We start from the raw sequence: 21,589 nt of genomic DNA on the forward strand, positions 1-21,589 counted from the left end.
ACAACAAATTAGTCAAACCATGTGGCGGCCCAACCACATATCAGGCAAGAAGTTGATGGGTCCAGGCACTGCTACAGAGGATGGACAGATGTCTCAATCCTAAACACTCTCCTTGGTATTCTGCATCTCACCAGTCTAAACTTGAAGTTGACCTTAACATTAAATCCAAATTCAGGTGAATGTACATATTTGTTTAATTACTGTAATGCTGTCAGTTAAAAATCCATAGTAACGTAAACCACCAGAGTAGCTCATACATCTGCAAAATATTATTCATTCACATAAGACATTTATCCGTTTATGTGAAATCTGTCAAACGGTGTTATATACATATAGTTGATTCTGTACTATTATGCTGTGTACACACAACAGAATGTCCAACAGAAAAAGCCTGACGGGAGCTTTTCATTGTATATTCCGATCATGTGTATGCCCCATCAGACGTTTTACGTCGAAAATTCTGACGGACCTAGAAAGAGAACACGTTCTAAATTTTTCCGACAGAACCAATTCCTATAGGGAAAACCAATCATCTGTATGCTGTTCTGACGTACCAAAAACTATGCATGCTCTGAAGCAAGTACGAGAGGGAAGCTATTGGCTACTGGCTATTGAACTTCCATTTTCTAGTCCCGTCATACGTGTTGTATGCCACCGCATTCTGGACGGTCGGAATTTGGTGTGACCGTGTGTTTGCAAGACAGCTTGAGCGGAATTTCGTCGGAACTCTGTTGGAAAAACCTTCAGAGTTTATTCCAACGGGAAAACCAGTCGTTTGTACAGGGCATTAGAGTTTGAGTTATTACTAAAATACTTTATTTTAAAAGGAATTTGCCACAAAGCCAAAAGCCAAAGTATAAAAAGTTACTGGTCTGGAACTAACACGTGGCATGTGAGTCAGACAATGGTTGCTTTATCAGAGTTTTCTAACACTGCTTTATATCATAACAGAGTCTTCTTTTTTTGTACTGATTTTACTACACTGTTGATACCCAATACTGGACAGGTTAGTACACTTAAGGTGAACCTAAAAACAAAAAGTTTATGTATTGCAGCTCACCAGTCCTTGAATGAGGAAGCTGCATTTGTTTTTTCTTTTAAGGCTAAATACATTTTCAGCAAGTAAATACAAAACTTGTTGATCTTGCCAGAAATGTAGTCTCTATGTAATTTTGAATGAAAATAAAAGAAACCTTATCTTTACTGTGTAAACTACAAGTCCCATTAATCCAATATGTATTGGAGATGAACAAGGACAGATATGTTTGAAGTGTAGCCCGTGTGACAACAATGGATACAGTGAAAAAAGCATAGATATGAAGGGAGGAGGTGTGTTATTCACAGGATTACTAAAAATAGGGAACAGTGCGACAAAAGAAACACAAGCAGCCACAAGGACGGGTAAACTGCTATATGTTGCATTTTGATTTGGGCTTTAGATATGCTTTAACTGCTCTTTGTCTCTCCTTAAAGGTATAAGTGTGTTAAAATGGAGGGAAGAGTAACCAGAACATAGGCTACTGAAGGATTTGCTAGCCAGTAACAGATAGGTCTAATATACAAGTGTTAAATGCACAGACCTTTGCAGATATTTTAAACTTTTTAGAACCGTAGTAGTCTTCTGAGAGACCCAATAAGAAAACTGCTAAATAATACTGAAACCTGTTGCTGTTACAGTGGATCGTGCATTTATTACCAAGCATTTTCCTATGCACATACAGTATGCTTTTTCAGCCTCAATTAACACATGGGTCAATCCCTTCACCTGTCTGTGTATGTGGCTATAAATTGATCATGCAAGTTAATCAAGAAAACAAACTTCATTGGGAATATCTGTTGATTTTTCTCTCTAACCTTACTGGTTATCATGTAAATGTCCAGGCAAATAATTTTTTAATAAAACATAAAGTACAATGGGTTATTAAATACTTTTAATGGACCAAAACTATTAAAAACTAGTAAGAAAAAAATCTGATTGTTTAACATTTAAGATCATAAACCCACAACAATTAAAAGACAAATAAGTGGTCTATTGTGCAAGGGAAGTTGTGTTTTACAAAGGAATTAGCCCCAGAGCTTACTGAATCTGGTGAAGTTTTAATTTGTAAAGAATGCCCAATCATGTGCTAGCGAAACTAAAAAAAAAACAGCATTTTTGGTCATAAGTAGATGATGGAAGCCTGCAGAATTTCCCCTCTTTCACTAAGCAAATTTACTTGCAAAATTAAACTTCCCTCGCAAAGCGACCAACTCTGTTTTTTTTTTCTTTAGTAAATCAACCCCACTATGTACATTGTGATGATGTCTGGAAGTATAGCAATAAAATAATGTACCTGGTTAATTTCAGAGCAATCCATCAGCATCATGTTCATGGGCACAAATACTGGCAACAAAGCAACATCTGATGCCAGTTCTTTCATTCTGTCAAGTTCCCTGGCATAGACTTTAAGACTGATGTCTTTTTGAGCAAGTGTTTGAAGACGCTTTTCAGTTTGAGAAGAGAGCATTTGTAGAAAAGGTTTGTACACCTTGGCATATCTAAAGCACACAAATAACATTCATTGCTAGATAAATAAAAGAACAGTTAACATATAAAAATAATAAAACCACATTAGGGAGGACTATACAAGGCATTCTGATAGTAGGCATTTTGTTTTCAATTCAGTGCAGCATTCAACGTGCAATGTTTTTTTTGCAGTAAAGTAACCTACAATTTAAAGGTGCTTTCATATAAGCTTACATGGAAACATATGGTTTTCAAATAGATGCATAAATGACAGTAGTATGTCTCTTTTATATCATACCAATAGATACAATTCTTAAGGATCAGCCTTTGGTTAAACTAAGCTTTTTTCATTGTTTACAATAGACATACATTTTATTTCAGACTGCTCTTATGCCGCGTACACACGAACTGACTTTTCGACCGGACTGGTCCGACGGACCGAGTCTGGCAGACAATTCAACCGTGTGTGGGCTTTATCGGACCTGCAGCTGACTTTTTCGGTCGAAAATCTGACACATCTGACACAATCTTTACAGCGGAACCCAGTTCCTATCAAAAAGTCAGCTCGTCTGTATGCTAGTCTGACGGACAAAAAACGATACTAGGGCAGCTATTGGCTACTGGCTATCAACTTCCTTATTTTAGTCAGGTCGTACGTGATCACATATGAATCCGTCGGGCTTTGGTGTGATTGTGTGTAGGCAAGTCCATTCGTTCTGAAAGTCCGTTGGAAGTCCGTCGAAAGTCCGTCGGATAGTCCGTCGGACCAGTCTGGTCGAAAAGTCCACTCATGTGTACGCGGCATTACAGTTGTACTAGTAACAGCTTTACTATCTGTGATAATGTTTGTAACTCTGTTCTATGTATTTCATTGAGAATATGCTGTATACCAGGGGTCTTCAAACTACGGCCCTCCAGTTGTTCAGGAACTACAATTCCCATCATGTCTAGTCATGTCTGTGAATGTCAGAGTTTTACAATGCCTCATGGGATGTGTAGTTCTGCAACAGCTGGAGGGCCATAGTTTGAAGATTCCTGCTGCATACAAATGATATACATCTAAACTGTGATGAAATGGGTAAGATATGTAATGCCATGTGGTAAGATAGCTAAGAAGTCTTTTATAAGATTGGGAAACTGTTAACAAAAATATGACCAATTGCTCTGCCTCTCCTCCAGTTCTAGAAATTTGGAGGCCCAGGGTATTAACCTTGCCCAGAGGCCTTTTAAAGAGTCTTCTAAGAAAAGCCTAGTTTCAATAAGTAATAGCGGTTAAAGTAGGCACTGTTAGCATCTGAAAATTGCATTGGTAGCTACTCAGTTTAGAAATTACTGGATAAGTAATGTGAGTATTGTAGTACTTCCAATGTTTACATTTTTTAATGCATTATATTGTTTATATGTAAGTCATCACTTTGTGTGATGTTCTAAAGACCTCCCAAAAATTTGCGAATCATCGCTGAGTAAATGTCATTATTACTTGAGGCCATTTAATCTATTTTATCAATAATCAAAGCCACTAGAAGTCTTTTCCAAATGATCTCAAGAAGTGTTTGTGACATTTCAGTGGAATTATATTTATTATAGACCAAGAAACATGTCTAAGAAACATGTATTGTCTTTGATATAACCCAACTTATGTTCTCTCTAGATTGTGAGCTTGGATATAACTGATGAGGATTGGACTCCCACATGGAGTGAGTTTTAATACATACCAATAATGGAATTGACAGTGTTTATGTATAGGGATTATGAATTAAACTAGGGGTGTTAAATGGTATTATTTTGTACAGTTGTAATATGTATAATATGCATTTTCTTTTACAGTACATAGCAACAATTTTATTAATTTTTAAGAATTTGTCATAATCAAAGGGATGTTTAACAGACTTTGATGTGTGGATTGATTCATATTTATGAGTACCCTTTCATTTCAGTTTTTATACAAATAGTTAACTGGGATGGCACAGATTTGAAACTTTTGTTATTATTGCACCCATACACCTTTCTTACTATCTTTTTGATATATACTGTACGGGGACAATACAGTATACACAACAGTGTATTTAAGAAAATCTAGTAGACTGTATTGTACAAGTTGTTTAACCACTTCAGCCCTGGTAGAATTGGCTGCTCAATGACCAGGCCATTTTTTGAGATATGGCACTGCGTCGCTTTAACTGACATTTGCACGGATGTGCGATGCTGTACCCAAACAAAATTGACGTCCTTTTTTTCCCACAAATAGAGCTTTCTTTTGGTGGTATTTGATCATCCTTGCGGTTTTTATTTTTTGTGCTATAAACAAAAAAATGACAATTTTGAAAAAAACACAATATTTTGTACTTTTTTTCTGTACTAAATAGCCCCATTTTTTTAAAAAAGCTAATTTTTTCCTAAGTTTAGGCTGATATGTATTATTCTACATATTTTTGGTCATAAAAATCGCAAAAAGCGTATATTGATTGGTTTTCGCAAAAGTTATAGCGTCTACAATATAGGGGATAGATTTATGGCATTTTTATTATTATTATTTTTTTTACTAGTAATGGGGGTGATCTGTGATTTTTATCGAAACTGCAACATTATGGCGGACACATCGGACACTTTTGACACATTTTTGGGTCGATTGACAATTTTACAGTGATCAGTGCTATAAAAATGCACTGATTACTGTATAAATGTCACTGTCAGGAAAGGGGTTAACACTAGGGGGCGATCAAGGGGTTAACTGTGTTCTCTATGTGTGTGTTCTAACTGTGGGGGATGGGACTGCCTATAGAAGATGAGAGATCATGGTTCCCAGCTCGTAGGAACTCACAATCTTCTCTCCTCACAGAACTGGGATGTGTGTGTTTACACACACGTTCCTGTTCTGCCTCTTGTGCCTGCAGTCGCTCGATGACCACCGGTCATGGGCATCGGCACCCCCACTGTGTAGTGGGCATGCATGCACACCTGATTTCCCGCTTAAAGGGACTGACATATAGCTACGACTGTTCGCAGCATCGTGCTGACCTGCCGCAGTGTAATGACGGCGGCTGGTCGGCAAGTGGTTGAATGGTTTTACCTTAAGAAAAATGCAAGTTAATAGTGTGAAAATAAAAGTAAAATGTTTAGATCCCAGCTTATTAAGTCCCAAACAATGATAAAAAGCCCATCAATGCTATCACTGTTCATCTAATTCCTGAAGAAAAGTAATAAGACTTAAGAACGAACTGGCGCTATTGATAATGAATGGTGGAAAGAAATAAAGCAAAATAAATCAAAGATTTTCCTGATAAACTTCTCAATTTAAGTTATCCTTTGCCTGAGGATCATAACAACATAAACTATGATTGTAAGGCAATCTGTTTCATCAATCTCATTGCTAGCTTGGTATGGTCTAAAATGAAAGTACCGAAACACTAGAATTCCTGCATCAAGAAGTAATTCTTGAGTAGCTATAATTAATTAGTTCTATCTTTAAGACCAGGATGTTTTTAATCTGTTCCTTGTGCTCATTTGGTTTATATCTTGTGATCCCATGTATAATAGAAGGAATGTTAACCTCTAGACACCCTTTCATACCTAAAATTTGTAAATGGGTTGTTTTTTCTATAATTTCCACTTTTGTCAAGATTTTACATCAAAACAACTACATACCATATTCTATATGTAGCCAACTTTCCTATAATTCTTTTTCTATTTGCTTATCACTAGTGTATTTTGTTAATTAGGTTTACTGGCCAGTTAGGGACTGCCAAAGCAAAGAACAAAGCAACATTGATAGAGTTTGCTAAAAAGAAGCAATAGCTGGGGTTGGAAAGATCATACATTAAGATGAAAGATGAAACAGATGCAATACATGGCCAAGATCAAAGTATCCTATCAATTCATTCTGAGAGTCAAAATCCAGCTGAGCATCAGAAGCTCTGTCTGTATAATAAGGAAGGTTGACTAAAACATAAGGATTAAACAGATGAGCTGTCTCTTGCGAACACATGGCAGTGAGGCCCTGCTGATCCACTTGTAAAGGCACTTCGGAATCATACACCTGCTACTCAATACTGAACTCTACAGGAAGCTTGTCTAAAGAATACATTCTTCTAATGGACTAAATAGCTTGGTTTAGAATCGGATTCCCAAAAGTCTACTCTTACTCATTTCCTCAATACAACTAAGCATCTACTGAGACATCTGCATTTAAATAGGACCCAATACCTAAACACAAGAGCAAGTAACTCTTAGGTACATTATGTAATGTACAATCCTTATAGACTATATTTCACACAGTACATCAGTATAAAGAAATGATAATAGTGGAAGAAATATCATAACAAAAGAAGTAGAAGTGATTAAAAAATAATTTAGGGAAAGGCCTCTTCTATGATAAGGATTAGAAACCCGTATTATTTACTGTTACTTCCAGCTGACTTAGGTCATGACCTAGGGGTTGCTCGGGTTGGTACACAACCTACAACACATGTTGCCCACTCTCAGTAACATATTCCTGTATGTCATAAAATGTTCCAAGCTGCTGACAGGACTTCCAGTGTAAACTAACTCTGCTGTCCTGGCACTGTCTGATGCAACTTTGTTATAGTTCATTCCACCCACTTTGTGTCTACTAATAACATTACACAGTTAGCAAATAGTGGTGACAGGTTTTTCTACTCTTCTAGTGATTGACTCTAGGTGTACTGATGAAGAGTGAGCAAATTGCCTCTTTAAAACTCTCTCCCCAGCCTTAGCCTGTCTTGTTCTAATATGACATCTGAACTTGTTTGTGTGATAGTAGAGTATGAATAGCCACTATAAATATAGCCATTGGTTCTGTAAAGTTGAAAATAAATCAAATATGATCATAGAAGAATATAAATAAAATGTGACCTAATTGGAACTTACTTAAAGCTGAACTCCAGGCAAATGCATTTTGGGAGTGTTTGTACCTGCCAAAATAGTTTCTAAATTTGACCATCCAGTCCTGAAGTAGATACAGCCATGGCAGATAACATAACTAGGCCGGTGTCTTCACTATTCTCTACAGCAGTTAAAAGGGATATATACACAGAAACAAAAAATAGCAACCAAGCAGATTTTTCTATTGCTTGCAGAAGAGACATACTGGGGTTGATTTACTAAAACGGGAGAGTGCAAATACTGGTGCAGCTGTGCATGGTAGCCCTCCAACTTCAGCTTGTTGAGTTAAGCTTTGACAAAAAAATCTGGAAGCTGAACCTGGTTGCAATGTAGAATTGCACCAGATTTTACATTCTCCAGTTTTAGTAAATCAACCCCACCATGTCTATTCTGTAATAAAAGATTAATACTTGTCTGTTGACATGCCCAGTTCAAATTTATGATCCTGGCATCTTCCTGGTGATGGGAGTTATGGAGGCATTCCAGTATGACCAATCAAGGTAGTAAAAGATCCTGAACCTTGAAGAATACTGGGCAGTGATGTAGCTGTCAGTGAGGGAGCTTGTAGACCTCACTTAGCTATAGTGAAGGTGAGTATAATTCTGTTTTAAGTAAAACAGCCAGATCACCTTTATGCCCCTAGCCTAAAATTGCAAAATTTGGGGGCAGCAGTATGCCAACCAGATATTCTCTCTCCTTCTGTCAGCATACATGCATGCTGTAGAGTCTTATTGGCTCCTCGTTATACACCTTCTATTCCAATCTCAGTTCTGCTATGCAGGGGATTACAAGGCGGTTGATATCAGGGCAGGTTCAGATATTTACATTAGTTGCAATGTACACTTAATCACTATTTAAAGAATAAATAACATACATAGCATTAAGTTGATTTATTTAAATCTGCTTGGAGTTTAGCTTTCAAGGAATACTTTGCTAACCTAAACTAAACTGTTCATATAACATAAATACAATTGATCTACATAATACCTTTCTGTAACAAAAATAACAGTTTATGTTGTTTTCATAATTCTAATAATCATACAATTGTGGTCATGTTTTTGCATATCCTTCTGAGCAGTTCAATGTGGACAAAAACGGATAAAGTTTGCCACCTGCTGCATATTTGCAAGCTTTTCAGCCTGATTATTACTGAAATTATATGATATTTAAAAAGCTGAAAAATGCAGCCATTAAAATAATTTAAATTTTTTTAACTTAGAGGATTTACGTTTTTTTTTTTTCTAAATAATTGCATTATCCTGTTTCTGATTCACCTACAAAATAAGCAAGTCACATAAAGATAGTGACATTTACAGGCAGTCCCAGGGTTACAAACAAGATAGGTTATGTAGGTTTGTTCCTAAGTTGAATTTGTATGTATGTTGCAAAAGGTAGTTTTTTAAGTGTAACTCCAGCCCAAAAAATTATTTTTACATTTTTTGGATAGCATAGGGAAGGGTTAACACCCCTGTAACATTTGTTTTGCGGTTTGTGCCTCTGGTCAGAAGATTTCACCTCACTTTCTGTCCCTATGACAATTGGATTTTGAAAATTTTGGGTTGTTGTGGAAACAAGGATTGGTGATAAAGCTTCAGTGGAGACACCTTTTTCCCATGATAACTCTTAAAGGAGTGAATTCCTAGGGGTAGATTTCTTCTCACTTCCTGTTGTCTCCCTCAGTTGGTAAATATGATTCATTTGTAAGTTGGATATTTGTAACTCGGGGATTGCCTGTACTAATAAGGCTTTTTTTTAATGAATTCTGTCATAAAGGACTATTTTCAATTATGTGCACACCTATATAAAGTAGATAAAATACAAATGTAGAAAAAAAGCTTTAGATAGCACTTACCTATGTGGACCACGCATGTTATTTTCAATCACAGCTCTTATTCTTGCCTTGGATGACAGGACAATCTCTTCATGGATTTGTATTGAACTGATGTATTTGATTTTCAGATTATCTACAGCCTGCAGATACAAGTACCTCAATTGTTTACCTTTGAAAGCTGTAATGAGCAGGCTCTAGTTTGCTCACTAGAGACTGATTTAGGAATAATGTACCTGTTGTGATTTTCAGCATCTCGAACCTTGAGATACCAGAGAATATCAACCATTAAAATATAAAGGTATATCATTGTAATGAAGGAACTATTTTACACAAGCTGATAAGATATTACATGTATTTAGGTGAAATGGGTAAGTCAATCAAACGTGCAAGTGAACTGTAAAGCAGGCAATTTTGATTAAAGCTCTTATGTCATATGAAAATCAGAATTGAAAACCATTCTGTCTTAGACACAGGAAGTTAAAACAGAGCATATGATGTAAAATGCTTAAGGCAGAGGTCTTAGAATAAATAAAGCTTTGGATATAAATAAAAAAATAAAGTCTCCTAGCTGTTGAAGAATATAATGTTACTTTTACTAGTGGATTATCTAACACAGAGAAATACTCACCCATGGCAGTCAACACTCAGTTCCTCTTATATCCAGCAACAGAATGTGGGCAAGGACACCTATATCATCCCATACAATGCATGATCATTAGTGGACATCAGGGAAAGGGGTGGTGACAAGACCAGATCTGCAAGAATGGCGGCTTTGGGGACCAATCATTACAACTGGAACTGGGCGGAAGAAATGACTGTGGATTTCTCTGTTTTAGAAATATTCCCTAGTAAAATTACCTTGCTTTTCTTCAACATCTAGTGTTCATTTTGTTATTGGCCAGAGTTAGATTATCTTCAGTAAAAACTATATGTCATAACTCTCAGTGGATCAAAAAATAGCTGGAGCAATATGTAAGTACTGTATATACTACTATGAAAGCTGTCCCTGCCTCCTAAAGCTTTGATTTGATCATTGAGGCAACCAATTTCTTCAAAAGACAAAAGTAAAGGATTAGGGGTAGGGCAAGGTCAACAGTACTTTGGTAATCTCCAGATCTGCTGATCATTGTGGCATGCGGTTATTAATAATAAATGTAAACTCTAATTACTGTATATATGTTCCCAATATGCATAGTAATAATTGCCCAGGCTAGTGTTTACCTAAAATATGCAGATAGCTAGTGTATACCTAAAATATGCAGAGATCATACTTGCCTACTCTGTGCAAGGATATAAAGATCCCTTAGCTCCTCTTCTGCCAGTCCTATGCTGGTGCTTTCAGTTTCTTCTTCCTCCAGGCAAGTTGGGTTTTAACCCCCCCGGCGGTATTCCCGAGTCTGGCTTGGGGTGGATTTTTCATACCAAAAGCGGTAACCCCGAGCCAGACTCGGGATCGCATCGCAGGATCCAGGGCTGGACTGGGACAAAAATTTGGCCCTGGACTTCATCCAGACTGGCCCACTTTGACAGGTCTCTCCCATGCCGGCTGGACAAACCCGCCTCCCCCGGCCTGCCACCCAAGCCCCCCCCCCCACTAGCCATTAGCTGTTCTACATTATTTCTCTTATAGGCAGTACCAGTGGGGAAGTTAGACATCATTTCACCTGGGGCAAAGAATCAGTTTGGCTCCCCCCCCGAATGGGAGAAGATTAGGCAGGAAAGTGAGGCCACCCTCCTTCCGGATCGTATGATGAGCTTCTCAGTGTTGACCCCTGAGCATCATGGCTGTATTCAGGCGCCCTGCATAACTAGCCAGGGAGAGGAGATGAGCACTGTGGGGGGGACAGAGGATCGGAGGGAGGCGGCGGTCCACTGTCACTGAAATCGGCCCACTGAGCCATCGGCCCACCGGGAAACTCCCTGTAGTCCCGATGGCCAGTACATGCCTGGCAGGATCCAGGAAGAGTTTACTTACCTTGTCCCCTGGATCCTGCAATGTCTCCCCGCTGTGATCGGCGAGCCGCTGTGTCTTGCTCGATTCACAGTGCCGAGCTCCGTTCCCTGCGAGCGTTGCGACGCACGGGGACGGAGTTCGGTGGCAAATTCAAAAAGTGAAACACACAGTACAGATACAGTATACTGTAATCTTACAGATTACAGTACTGTATCAAATAATGACATATCCCCTTTGTCCCTAGTGGTCTGCCCAGTGTCCTGCATGCAGTTTTCTATATATAAAAACTGTTCTTTCTGCCTGGAAACTGGAGATTGTCCATAGCAACCAAAACTGTCTCTTTACATCAAAAGTGGCTTTAGACCAGCTAGAAAACAGCGATAATAAAATAGAATCACTCACAGAATTGAGCGATAGTGATTTGTGGGGAGATCCGTCATCAAGCACTAAAAGTAACGAAAGCGACAATTCTGCAACTGAGCAAATTTCAGTGTTTTTGATTTGATTACATTATTGAATAATTTTTATTATTATTATATTATTATTTGTTATAATTATTTATAGTTATTTATTATATTATAATTTTTTATTTCATTTTTCAAACTTTATCATACCCGGGATGTCTACTAGACTCTTGTTTGGACAGATTTAAGTGAACTATTCCTAAGAATTACAGGCCTACAATATAAAACGCCAAATTCCTGTGCAAAATAATGGTACCGCTTTAAGCACCTAAAATCTGAAATAACCATACTGCCAGGGAGGTCAAGAAGGCACCTTTAAGTGCAAGCTCCTGACCAGATGTGCATCAATATACACACACAGAGCATCAGTAAGCCATGGCCCCAAGGTAAGACAGGTAGTGGTGTATTTTTAATTTCTAATTTGCATGAGAGAGCTCTGGAATGGCATCTTTTTTGCACAATGCAAGTAAGATGTACTTGTTTACTCACAATATTGTAGTTTGGTAACACTGACATACAATATATTTTGTCTTTTAGAACACTGTTTTGATATCACACATATTTTATTCAGGCATGGTCCAGTATAAAACCATTCTTCTTGGCAAGCTTGGTAATGTTATTCAAATATAATTTAGGAACTCAGCCAAGATACAAAACATCATAGGCATTGTTTCCTTAGAGTGCATAATGCAGCACATGAATACATTATTTTATTTTGTTAATACACTATATTATTTTTAATAAAAAAAGGATTTTTAAGGCCAGTATTGATGCTGTTCTATAATTAACGTGTGTGAAATACCTTAATACTGGAGAATGTGATTAGAGGTTATAATAACTACTAGAAACCTAGCATTACAATTAAACATTATTTAGGATTTATCTGTGAAATCGAGCTAGGGATCTGGCCCATTTCTACAATAGTATCAACACTAATATCACAAATATTAGCTGGAGATAGAGGAGAATAAAACAGGATTTCAGCCTAAACCATATTGTTTTTTGAACACTAAAAACTAATACATTATGCTCAGTGAACTAAGATGCAAGTCTTTGATATTCTATTTGTGATCATTTTCTCCTAAAACATGGACTCATTCATGAAATGAGCATTTAAATATCGAAAGTGTTTATTTCCCATGAATATCTAACTTATCTAATGAAGAATTATTTTTCACCACCTCACCACCTTTCTACTTTCTTCAACAGACACCTCCTTGAAGCTCATGGTTCTTGCCGGCCTAAAGTTACCAATATTTTAAGAAGCTGTGATCCTTTGATTATCTTTGTGAATTGGCTTTTACATCAAAATCAATGTTAAATATGGTAATAAATACCATGTGCATTGCACCATTGTGGATAAGGCCTATTGCCATGTAAGTTGTTAAATAGTTGACGTTTTAAGCAATATAACAATTGAAAACCAAGTGCCTGTGTTTGTTTATTATATGCAGCCTTGAAGGCATCTACATCACATTAATCAGGAGTACTGATTTCTTGTGTGAGCTCTAGAGAAAAAGCAAAAGGCCCACTTCTTGTAGGCTGCTGACCCATCAATATGCAGGAACCATTCAAGCACTAGATGTGGCCAGTTACAAAGAGTGTTAGTATGAAAAAGATGCAACTTGCAAGTCATGAAACCATTAGCTTTTAACCACTTCAGCACCGGAAGAATTTACCCCCTTCCTGACCAGAGCGATTTTTGTGATTCGGCACTGCGTCGCTTTTACTGACAATTGCACGGTCGTGCAACATTGTACCCAAACAAAATTTACGTCCTTTTTTTCCCACAAATAGAGCTTTATTTTGGTGGTATTTGATCACCTCTGCGGTTTTAATTTTTTGCGTAATACACAAAAAATAGCGTCAATTTTGAAAAAAACACAATATTTTGTACTTTTTAATATCCCCTTTTTTTGTAAAAAAAGCACATTTTTTCTCTGTTTAGGCCGATATGTATTCTTCTACATATTTTTGGTAAAAAAATCGCAATAAGCATATACTGAATGGTTTGCGCAAAAGTTATAGCGTCTACAAAATAGGGGATAGTTTTATGGCATTTTTATTTTTAATTTTTTTTAATTAGTAAAGGCGGCGATCTGCGATTTTTTTGGGGACTTTTATCGGACACATCAGACAATTTTCACACATTTTTGGAACCATTGGCATTAATACAGCGATCAGTGCGATTAAAAAATGCATTGATTACTGTAAAAATGTCACTAGCAGTGAAGGGGTTAACACTAGGGGGTGGTGAAGGGGTTAACTGTGTTCCCCGCTACGTGATTCTAACTGAAGGGGGAGGGTCTAACTACAGGAAGTGACAGATCGTGGTTCCTAGCCAATAGGAACACACAATCTGTCACTCCTGTCAGAACAGAACAGGGAAGTGTTTGTTTACACACACTCATCCCTGTTCTGTGTCTCCTGGTCATGATCGCTCGTTGCCGGTGGTCATTGTGACCGTCGGCCATGAGCATCGGCACCCCCTGTCGGTTAATTATCAAAAATTTTTGGGAGGTGGTGGCTGAATAAAGCTACTGGTAAAAAAAAATGTTATATTAAAATCATATATGGATATGTTTTTTAAAATTATTCTCATATAACTCAAAATGTTATATAAATGTAGAATTGTGGAATAAATCTAGAATGTGCTCCAAAGAGTGAAGCAGTAGCAGCTCTGTATAGGAAATCTTTGTCTTTTGCAGTTCATTTTTTATACCAGTTTGTTTAACACGTCTGTAATTCCTTTTGGTTGCTTTTAGTCCAGAATAATTTTTTGGATTCGTAATTGCAGCCAAGCATTTATGTTGTTTTTGATTATCTCTATGATCTTGTATTTAGCTTATTTTGAAATTGTGCACCCTTTGTCCCTGCCCTACGAAAGCCTTCTACATATAGTAGCATAAGGTTGGTACTTTCTTTGAAAAGAAAATAGCCCCATATGATCTCCTCCTTGTTATTAACATTGGAGACAATTTCAATTTTTACTGACCAGGCTAACAAAAATACCAGTCAGATGGCATCTCTAATAGCATAGGCAGCATTATTTTAAGATTGGTCAAATCATTCTGGATAAAAACCTTGTATTTATTCTTAAATATTTTGTAAAAAATCAATCCATAAGGTTCCTTGTGGCATGTTGCAATTAAGCATGAACATTGTACCATAGCATGCATCCTGAGCATGCAATGTATACAAAAATATAATTTTAAACAGTATATATCTTAGAGGAAAGATACTTCAGAATCTTGGTCCCCTAGCAAGAACAAAACGTTAGAACTCCTTTGGTTTATGACAATGTATAACACGCATTTTTTACCTATTTAATTACTTGAGTAATTAATTTCTGTCCCTATCCCAGTATTGTTCTTGTCCAGTCCAGTCTCCTAAACTGTTTTACAAATAATACAGTTCTATGAAGGCTAAAAAAACAATGTCTCCTTTCCTTTCCATTCATCTAATTGATTGGGAAACATGAATGGGATAGATTTGTAACACATTACCTGGAAAAGAAAAGTCTCAATTCTTGCCATCTGCTGGACACTGATAACCAAGCTATCCACTGTGTTGTCAAAGCCACAGACAATCTCTTCAATGGATGGATTAAAGCTGACAACCGATTCTTTTAAAAATGGTTTCTGTGAAAGCAAAAACATTATTTCTTTTTTATTTATTTTATATTTCTACAATGAATGTTTAAATAAGTCTCAAATTTCCAATATACGTGGTTTTTATAAAGGGACCAATCCAGTCGACATTCTATAGAAAAAGACAACGTTACTATCCATACGAGCAGCCTCACACACAACTTTAATGAGTGCATAAACCAGGAATATAAAATATTCTTTATTGCAAACTAGGAAGTTTGTTAATATTAATTGCCAAACTTTTTTATTAATATATTATGAGGATTGGCAAAATTGTTATCATAACCAAGTTTAAACATCTAGATTCACTGATTCATCAGTAGTAGCCTATTATGCCTCCTAGTCACATGAAAAAAGTTTTTATTTTCACAGTTTATAATCGTCAAAAGTCAGTAGGCTGCACACAGAGGAATAGACGCAGACTAGAGGAACTAGCCTATGCCTGGTAATCCACTCATTAACGTATGGGAAGAAACAGCCATTTCATTGTTGAAGTAAATTTTTTCTTTAATTTGTGCTTGTCATAACATGACAGCCTAAGGATCACCTAAGGAATGAGGCTTTACATAATCTTTATGGCTTTAGCTAGACAAAAGCCTACTAATTGACAGGTGAAATATGCCTTCTACTCACAAATCTTAAAAGTTTATATCACCAAAAGCAAAACCAATTAAACAAGACCTTAAGTTGTTTTACTGCTTAACATTTATAAGGCATTAAAACACAGGATGGTAAAGTGGTGCTGTTTTATTTCAAGCCAAGCAACAGTTTAAAAGAGAAATCAATGCAAATAGGTTGACTAACAAGGAGTTCTTCTGGAGACCTATGGTACATTTTCAAAATTAGAGAACATGAACCTGTCAGACATTTTAAACTTTTAAAAGTAAAAGACTTGCCTAGGAGCAGACATTGCAAGATGTTTGCTATTATTTATTGTCAAAAAGCCCTCCTTTCTGTGCCTCTCTGATTTAAAGCCATTTTATTATCAGGGACTTAATATTCTGGGCTAAGTTCTGACCTGTTCAATAACAATAACTGCAGTGATCACTGAAGTATTCTTACTAGACAGGGCATGATAGCTGGGCATAACTTAATCCTAAAGAAAAATAAATTGAAATCAAATAAGTGCAAATAGGGGGGTTTCTAGCTAACAAATGTAATAGCATGTAAAATGGACTTACAGCTTTTGGACAGTTTTCCCCCAACTCTAGTGTGTAACTAAGACCTTGATCTGTTTTTGATGGACTGTTTCTCCAATTTGGAGATGAGCCACTAGTTCCTGGGTGAAGGAGGAGTTTTGTAGAGGCAGTGAGAGAGGGAGAGAGAGAGAACCTGGTCCCTGCAGCAGTGAGTGAATTATGCCTTGCCGTGTGAGAAGCCATGGCCAAAAATGATAATGGCCTGATGACCAATCTAAGGTTATTATAAGAGACTTTGTTGTAGGAGACTCCACATCACAATGTGTACACTAGTAAGTGAGTCTCAGAGACCCATAGAAGGAATAATGTTGAAACTTTGTTTTCCAGTTCCAGTAAGTGCCTAATAGATGTATCAAGATATTACAATTTCAGAAGTTACAAGTTAGAAGCAAGAGCAGAGATGATTTTATTGTCTCCAGTGGGACTTTGAAAAGAACTTGTGAGCTGGGCTAAGAAGTGAGTAGTGTAGAGAAAGTAACAGAAAAGCTGGCCGCAAACATTAGTGGAAGGTTAGACATGCATCAAGCACTCTGTTATCCTGTAAGCTTGGCTCAAACAATTATACAGGTAAGTTCTATCACCGATAACTGCAGTTACAATATCATTAGGGGCAGGTTCCCTAATCTGCCTCCTCGAATATTTTGCCGAACAGCAAGTGGCTGTTGGGGCAAGGAGACACACACAGACATCATAGCTCATTCAGCTTGAAATAATATGACATGTACATAAATCTGAGGTCAGATGATTCTATTTGTCTGCAATACATAGGTAAATATGCTTTCTTTTTAAACATACTTACAATTAACCATTATGTTTGGAAAACAGAGCTGCTGTAAAGTAGGCCTAGCATTATATATATTTTTGTATTAAATCCAAGCATGCTAAGTAATTAATTGCAATGCTTACAGGTATTTATAATTACTCAGAGAAGTACTTCCTGTACAAGGGCCCTGGCCCTAGGATGGTAGAGCCATGAAAACCATTTTGCCCGTGCAACAATCTTTATATTAATGGCTGTGTGCACCCATTGTCACATGAATCAGCTCTCTGTCACTTCCAGAACATTACATTGTATATTTGAGTAAAGACTGGAGGAGGGGAGACTGGAGAAGTGCCTGTAGCAAACTGATGACATCATAATTCATTTGCCAGATGTTTTCTCTGAAGCAGATATTGAAAGATTGTTCCTAGCCACAGTTACTTGGCTAAAGCTCAAAAAAAATTCATAAAAAAAATGTCACAAGTTGTGACACTTCAGTAAAACAAAGGTACTGATAGGTCTACTTTAATATTATAACAAATAAATGGCTGTGTTTTATATTTGTATGCACCATGTAGTATTTTCCCTGTTTAGCTTACATAAAAATGCTCCAAAGCCATCTGTATTTATGGCTCTGCAAATAGGCTTGATTTCTACTAAAGATTTAGTGCCAGGATTCTGATAGGAATGACAGAAGTTAGTGTTGCATGACACTGTCAACATACATATTTATGCCTTCTGTGAAAACAACAATTTGTAATTCATGCCATCAAATGGATTTTTATCACGTTCACAGACTAAGTGCCATTATTACTTGAAAACAAAAGAGACTGTCACATCTTTCATGTGTCAGGCATGTACCCAGTGTATAAAACATACAAAGAGAAATAAAAGCACACATTATCATTAAGCTGTCAGTCTGGACAATTTGGGAAAGGATATTTACATCTATGAAGAAGACAGTCAGGAGAACTTGAAAGAATGGAATCATGTATGCTAAGGCATAGGCTCGTAGCTTATTATTTACATTCCTTTTTTTTAGTTGCATCTAACTTTACTATTAGAAATGTATTTGTACCATTTTAATCAATCATATACGCGTATGTTTGTTTACTGAACAGTATGGGGTTTATTTACAGGCAAATAGACTGTGCACTTTGCAAAGTGCAATTGCGCTCTGCAAGAGCAGTTGTTCCAGAGTTTAGTAAATGAGGTAAATATTCACTTTGCAAACAATACCCAATCACGTGCAAGGAAAATATGCACATGATTGGATGATGAAAGTCAGCAGACTTTCTGCTCATTTACTAAGCAACTACTCTTGCAGAGTGCAACTGCACATTTTATTTGCCTTTAGTAAATCAACTCCTATGAATCTACTTAAATTAGCTATAGCAAATTACATTTTGTCACTTTCCATATACGATTAAAAAACACAGATAAAAGTTTTTTTGCAGGAATTTAGACATACAGTATTGATATTGTGAGGAGACATTTTTACAAACATCTGACTATCTGTCTCTGAGCTCAAATTACATCTTATAAGGAAAAAAGTGCTGCCTTAGATACAGTACAGTGTGAAGTATCTATACAGCTTTGGGCACCCCATATCCAAATGTCTGATTATCTGAAGAGCAGTGGTGAGCAATTTCTCACAGATCTCATTTCTCTTGCCACTTACAGATGCCAATTCTCTAGCTGCTTCTCAGTTTTCTACTTAACTAGATTTCAATTTGGCAACAAGTGCTTATTGTACACCATATCATTTTGAAACTTGTTTCAATTAAAACCACTTGCCGACTGCCTAACTAGGAAAATACGTCATTATTTTGACGTTTAATAGCGGGGTCACGGCTGCAGCTAGATATCATGACCCAGTATCATTTTTGCCCTCAGGAGCCAGTCTTTCTGATAAAGGTGGTGCAAGCGGCGTATTTGCTGCTGGATCACTTTTAGAAGGAAAGCGGAGGGGGGGGGGGCGAGCCCTCCCACTACTTTCCGGTGGTTTCCGGGCTTACCTGGGCGATTGGTAGATCTGGGAACCAATCTGGCACTGGTGGCTGGGCACAGAGATGAACAAAGGAAAGATGGCCTCTATGGCCTAGGAGCACCCGAGCAACATCAAGACGTCACTTCTATAGTAGTAGGTAATAGTAGTATGTAAACTAGGCCATTTTTTTTTAAGCAAAAGTTCTTTTGATCTTTTGCTTTAAAGGGTAGAGGAGATATTTGGGATCTTTTAGACCCCAGATCTCTCCATAAAGAGGGCCTGTAATGCTGTATTGTTATCGCAAGGGATGTTTACATTCCTTACGATAGCAATAAAAGTGATCAAAACATTTTTTTTTTAATGGACAGTGTAAAAATTAAAAAAATGTAATAGAAATAAATTACTTTTTTTGTCAAAGCACCCTGTCCCCGCATGCTCATGCACAGTGGTGAATGCATGCGCGGTGTTCGCCATACTATGATTCTGGTACTAGACCTCCTCTGTAATACTAAACTGGTAGACACATCACATATGCCAATGACTCACTACTATTAATGCTTTGGTTAGTTATGTAGGGATTGGTTAAACCTGTGTCCCGTATGGTTGCTGACTCACCATATATCCAAATAACCCAAGCTAGGCATAAACAACTTTTTGGGGATAAGGTACAATGTTACAGGAGGACCAGGTAGCTTAAACACAGGATCTTTATTACAAAAATATATCCTTACAAAATCCTGGGTTAAAGAATTCCACCTTCACCTCCACCTCATTCATGATTTAAAAAAATATTCATCTTGCATAGACGACCATCTGACTGTTCATACTCCAGCATACTTCTGGCAGGTATTGGTAGATCCACGAATGTGTAGTATGTAAATGCAGCTGCGCCATCCAAGACAACATTGTTTTTTTTTTTTAAATCACAACTGAGGTGGAGTTGATGGTGGACTATTTTAACCCAGAATTTTGTAATGATATATTTTTGTAATAAAAATCCCATGTTTAAGCTGCCTGGTCCTCATGTAACATCCTTATTTTGGGGTACCTTATCTTCAAAATGTTTTTTTTTAAAGCATGACATGTTAGGTATCTATTTACTCGGCTTAACATCATCTTTCATATCTTACAAAAAATTTGGGTATATATTGTGTTTGTTTTTTTTATTATTCATTAAATTTAAATTTCTCCCAAAAAATTGCATTTGAAAAACCGCTGCACAAAAACCATGTGACATAAAAAATTGCAACAACCGCCATTCTCTAGGGTCTCTCTAAAAAAAATATACAATCTTTGGGGGTTTTAAGTCATTTTCTAGCAAAAAATACACAATTTTTACTTGTAAACAACAAGTGTCAGAAAAAGGCCTGGTCAGCAAGTGGATAAATAAGCCCACATTATTGAAGTAGAATTCCAGACAGCAATCATAATCTTGACGTGTCAATTATTTGTCCCACAAAGATGCTTTACTTTACTCTCTTAGCTCCAAACAGTCTACATGTTGCACAGTTCAAAAATGTTTCCTCCTGAAATCCAGGTAAGAATAAACAACCTTCCAACAGATGACTAGAAGAAAAAGAAGGCTGTTTAAAAATGTTACCCATCCTACTGATTGGCCAGTGAAGGAGCAATAGGACACAGGTAATGTTACTCCTGTTTCCTTCTCTAATGCAAGCATGTTAATTGTGTTAGATGTGCAAAGAATAGCTCTCCAATTGCACCAAAGTACTGGCCTTTTCCTTCTGAGTCCTAGTTTTGCTGGGCAGGGGATTACAGTAAGCTAATGTAAAGACAAATCAGGGTAAATATGTCAATCATATTTACAAACATTTTAATGAATGAATTCATAATTAGAACAAGGGTTTTTTATTATTTGTCAGGTGTCCTTCTTTAAGTGACTTGGTAGTGATGGAATAATAAAATGTACATTTTAAAACATACCAAAAATAGTAAAATAAGATGAGGGTTCACTGGGAGCCAAAAATCATCTGGTGGGTCATTTCCTTCATAGTGAAACCCTTCACCATACATTTCAACCATTTTCACAAGATCAGCAAGGGACACTTCTACTATACTTCGCTGAAGATTGGACATTAGTGTCGCCAAACAGCAAAATAAGTGATCCATCTTTTTCCTCCGTAACTTCTGGTAAGAAAACAAATAAAGCACAAAAATGTAAATTATACCACTGTATTCATGTTGTTGCAAATAAAAGTGTTGTGATATGATATATACTATATATATACAGGCATACCCCACTTTTAAGTACACAATAGGGTTTATTTACTAAAGCTGGAAAGTGCAAAATCCGGCTCACTTCTGCATAAAAAACA

The 21,589-nt window shown here is 36.9% G+C and overlaps 1 protein-coding gene across 1 annotated transcript in view; it reads right to left on the reverse strand.

Annotated features, from left to right (window-relative positions):
- Window positions 1-21,589, reverse strand: part of LOC141133958 (dynein axonemal heavy chain 3-like) — a 3,453,856-nt gene that overhangs the window by 3,022,634 nt on the left and 409,633 nt on the right. The window contains exons 11-14 of the mRNA XM_073623563.1: window positions 21,198-21,401; window positions 15,164-15,298; window positions 9,261-9,379; window positions 2,334-2,538 (exon numbers count right to left, since the gene is read on the reverse strand). Of these exons, the coding sequence (XP_073479664.1) occupies window positions 2,334-2,538; window positions 9,261-9,379; window positions 15,164-15,298; window positions 21,198-21,401 (663 nt within the window). The remainder of the gene's footprint in view (window positions 1-2,333; window positions 2,539-9,260; window positions 9,380-15,163; window positions 15,299-21,197; window positions 21,402-21,589) is intronic.

The sequence above is a fragment of the Aquarana catesbeiana genome, linkage group LG03, assembly GCF_042186555.1.
Source record: "Aquarana catesbeiana isolate 2022-GZ linkage group LG03, ASM4218655v1, whole genome shotgun sequence".
In the NCBI taxonomy this organism is placed as follows: Eukaryota; Metazoa; Chordata; class Amphibia; order Anura; family Ranidae; genus Aquarana; species Aquarana catesbeiana.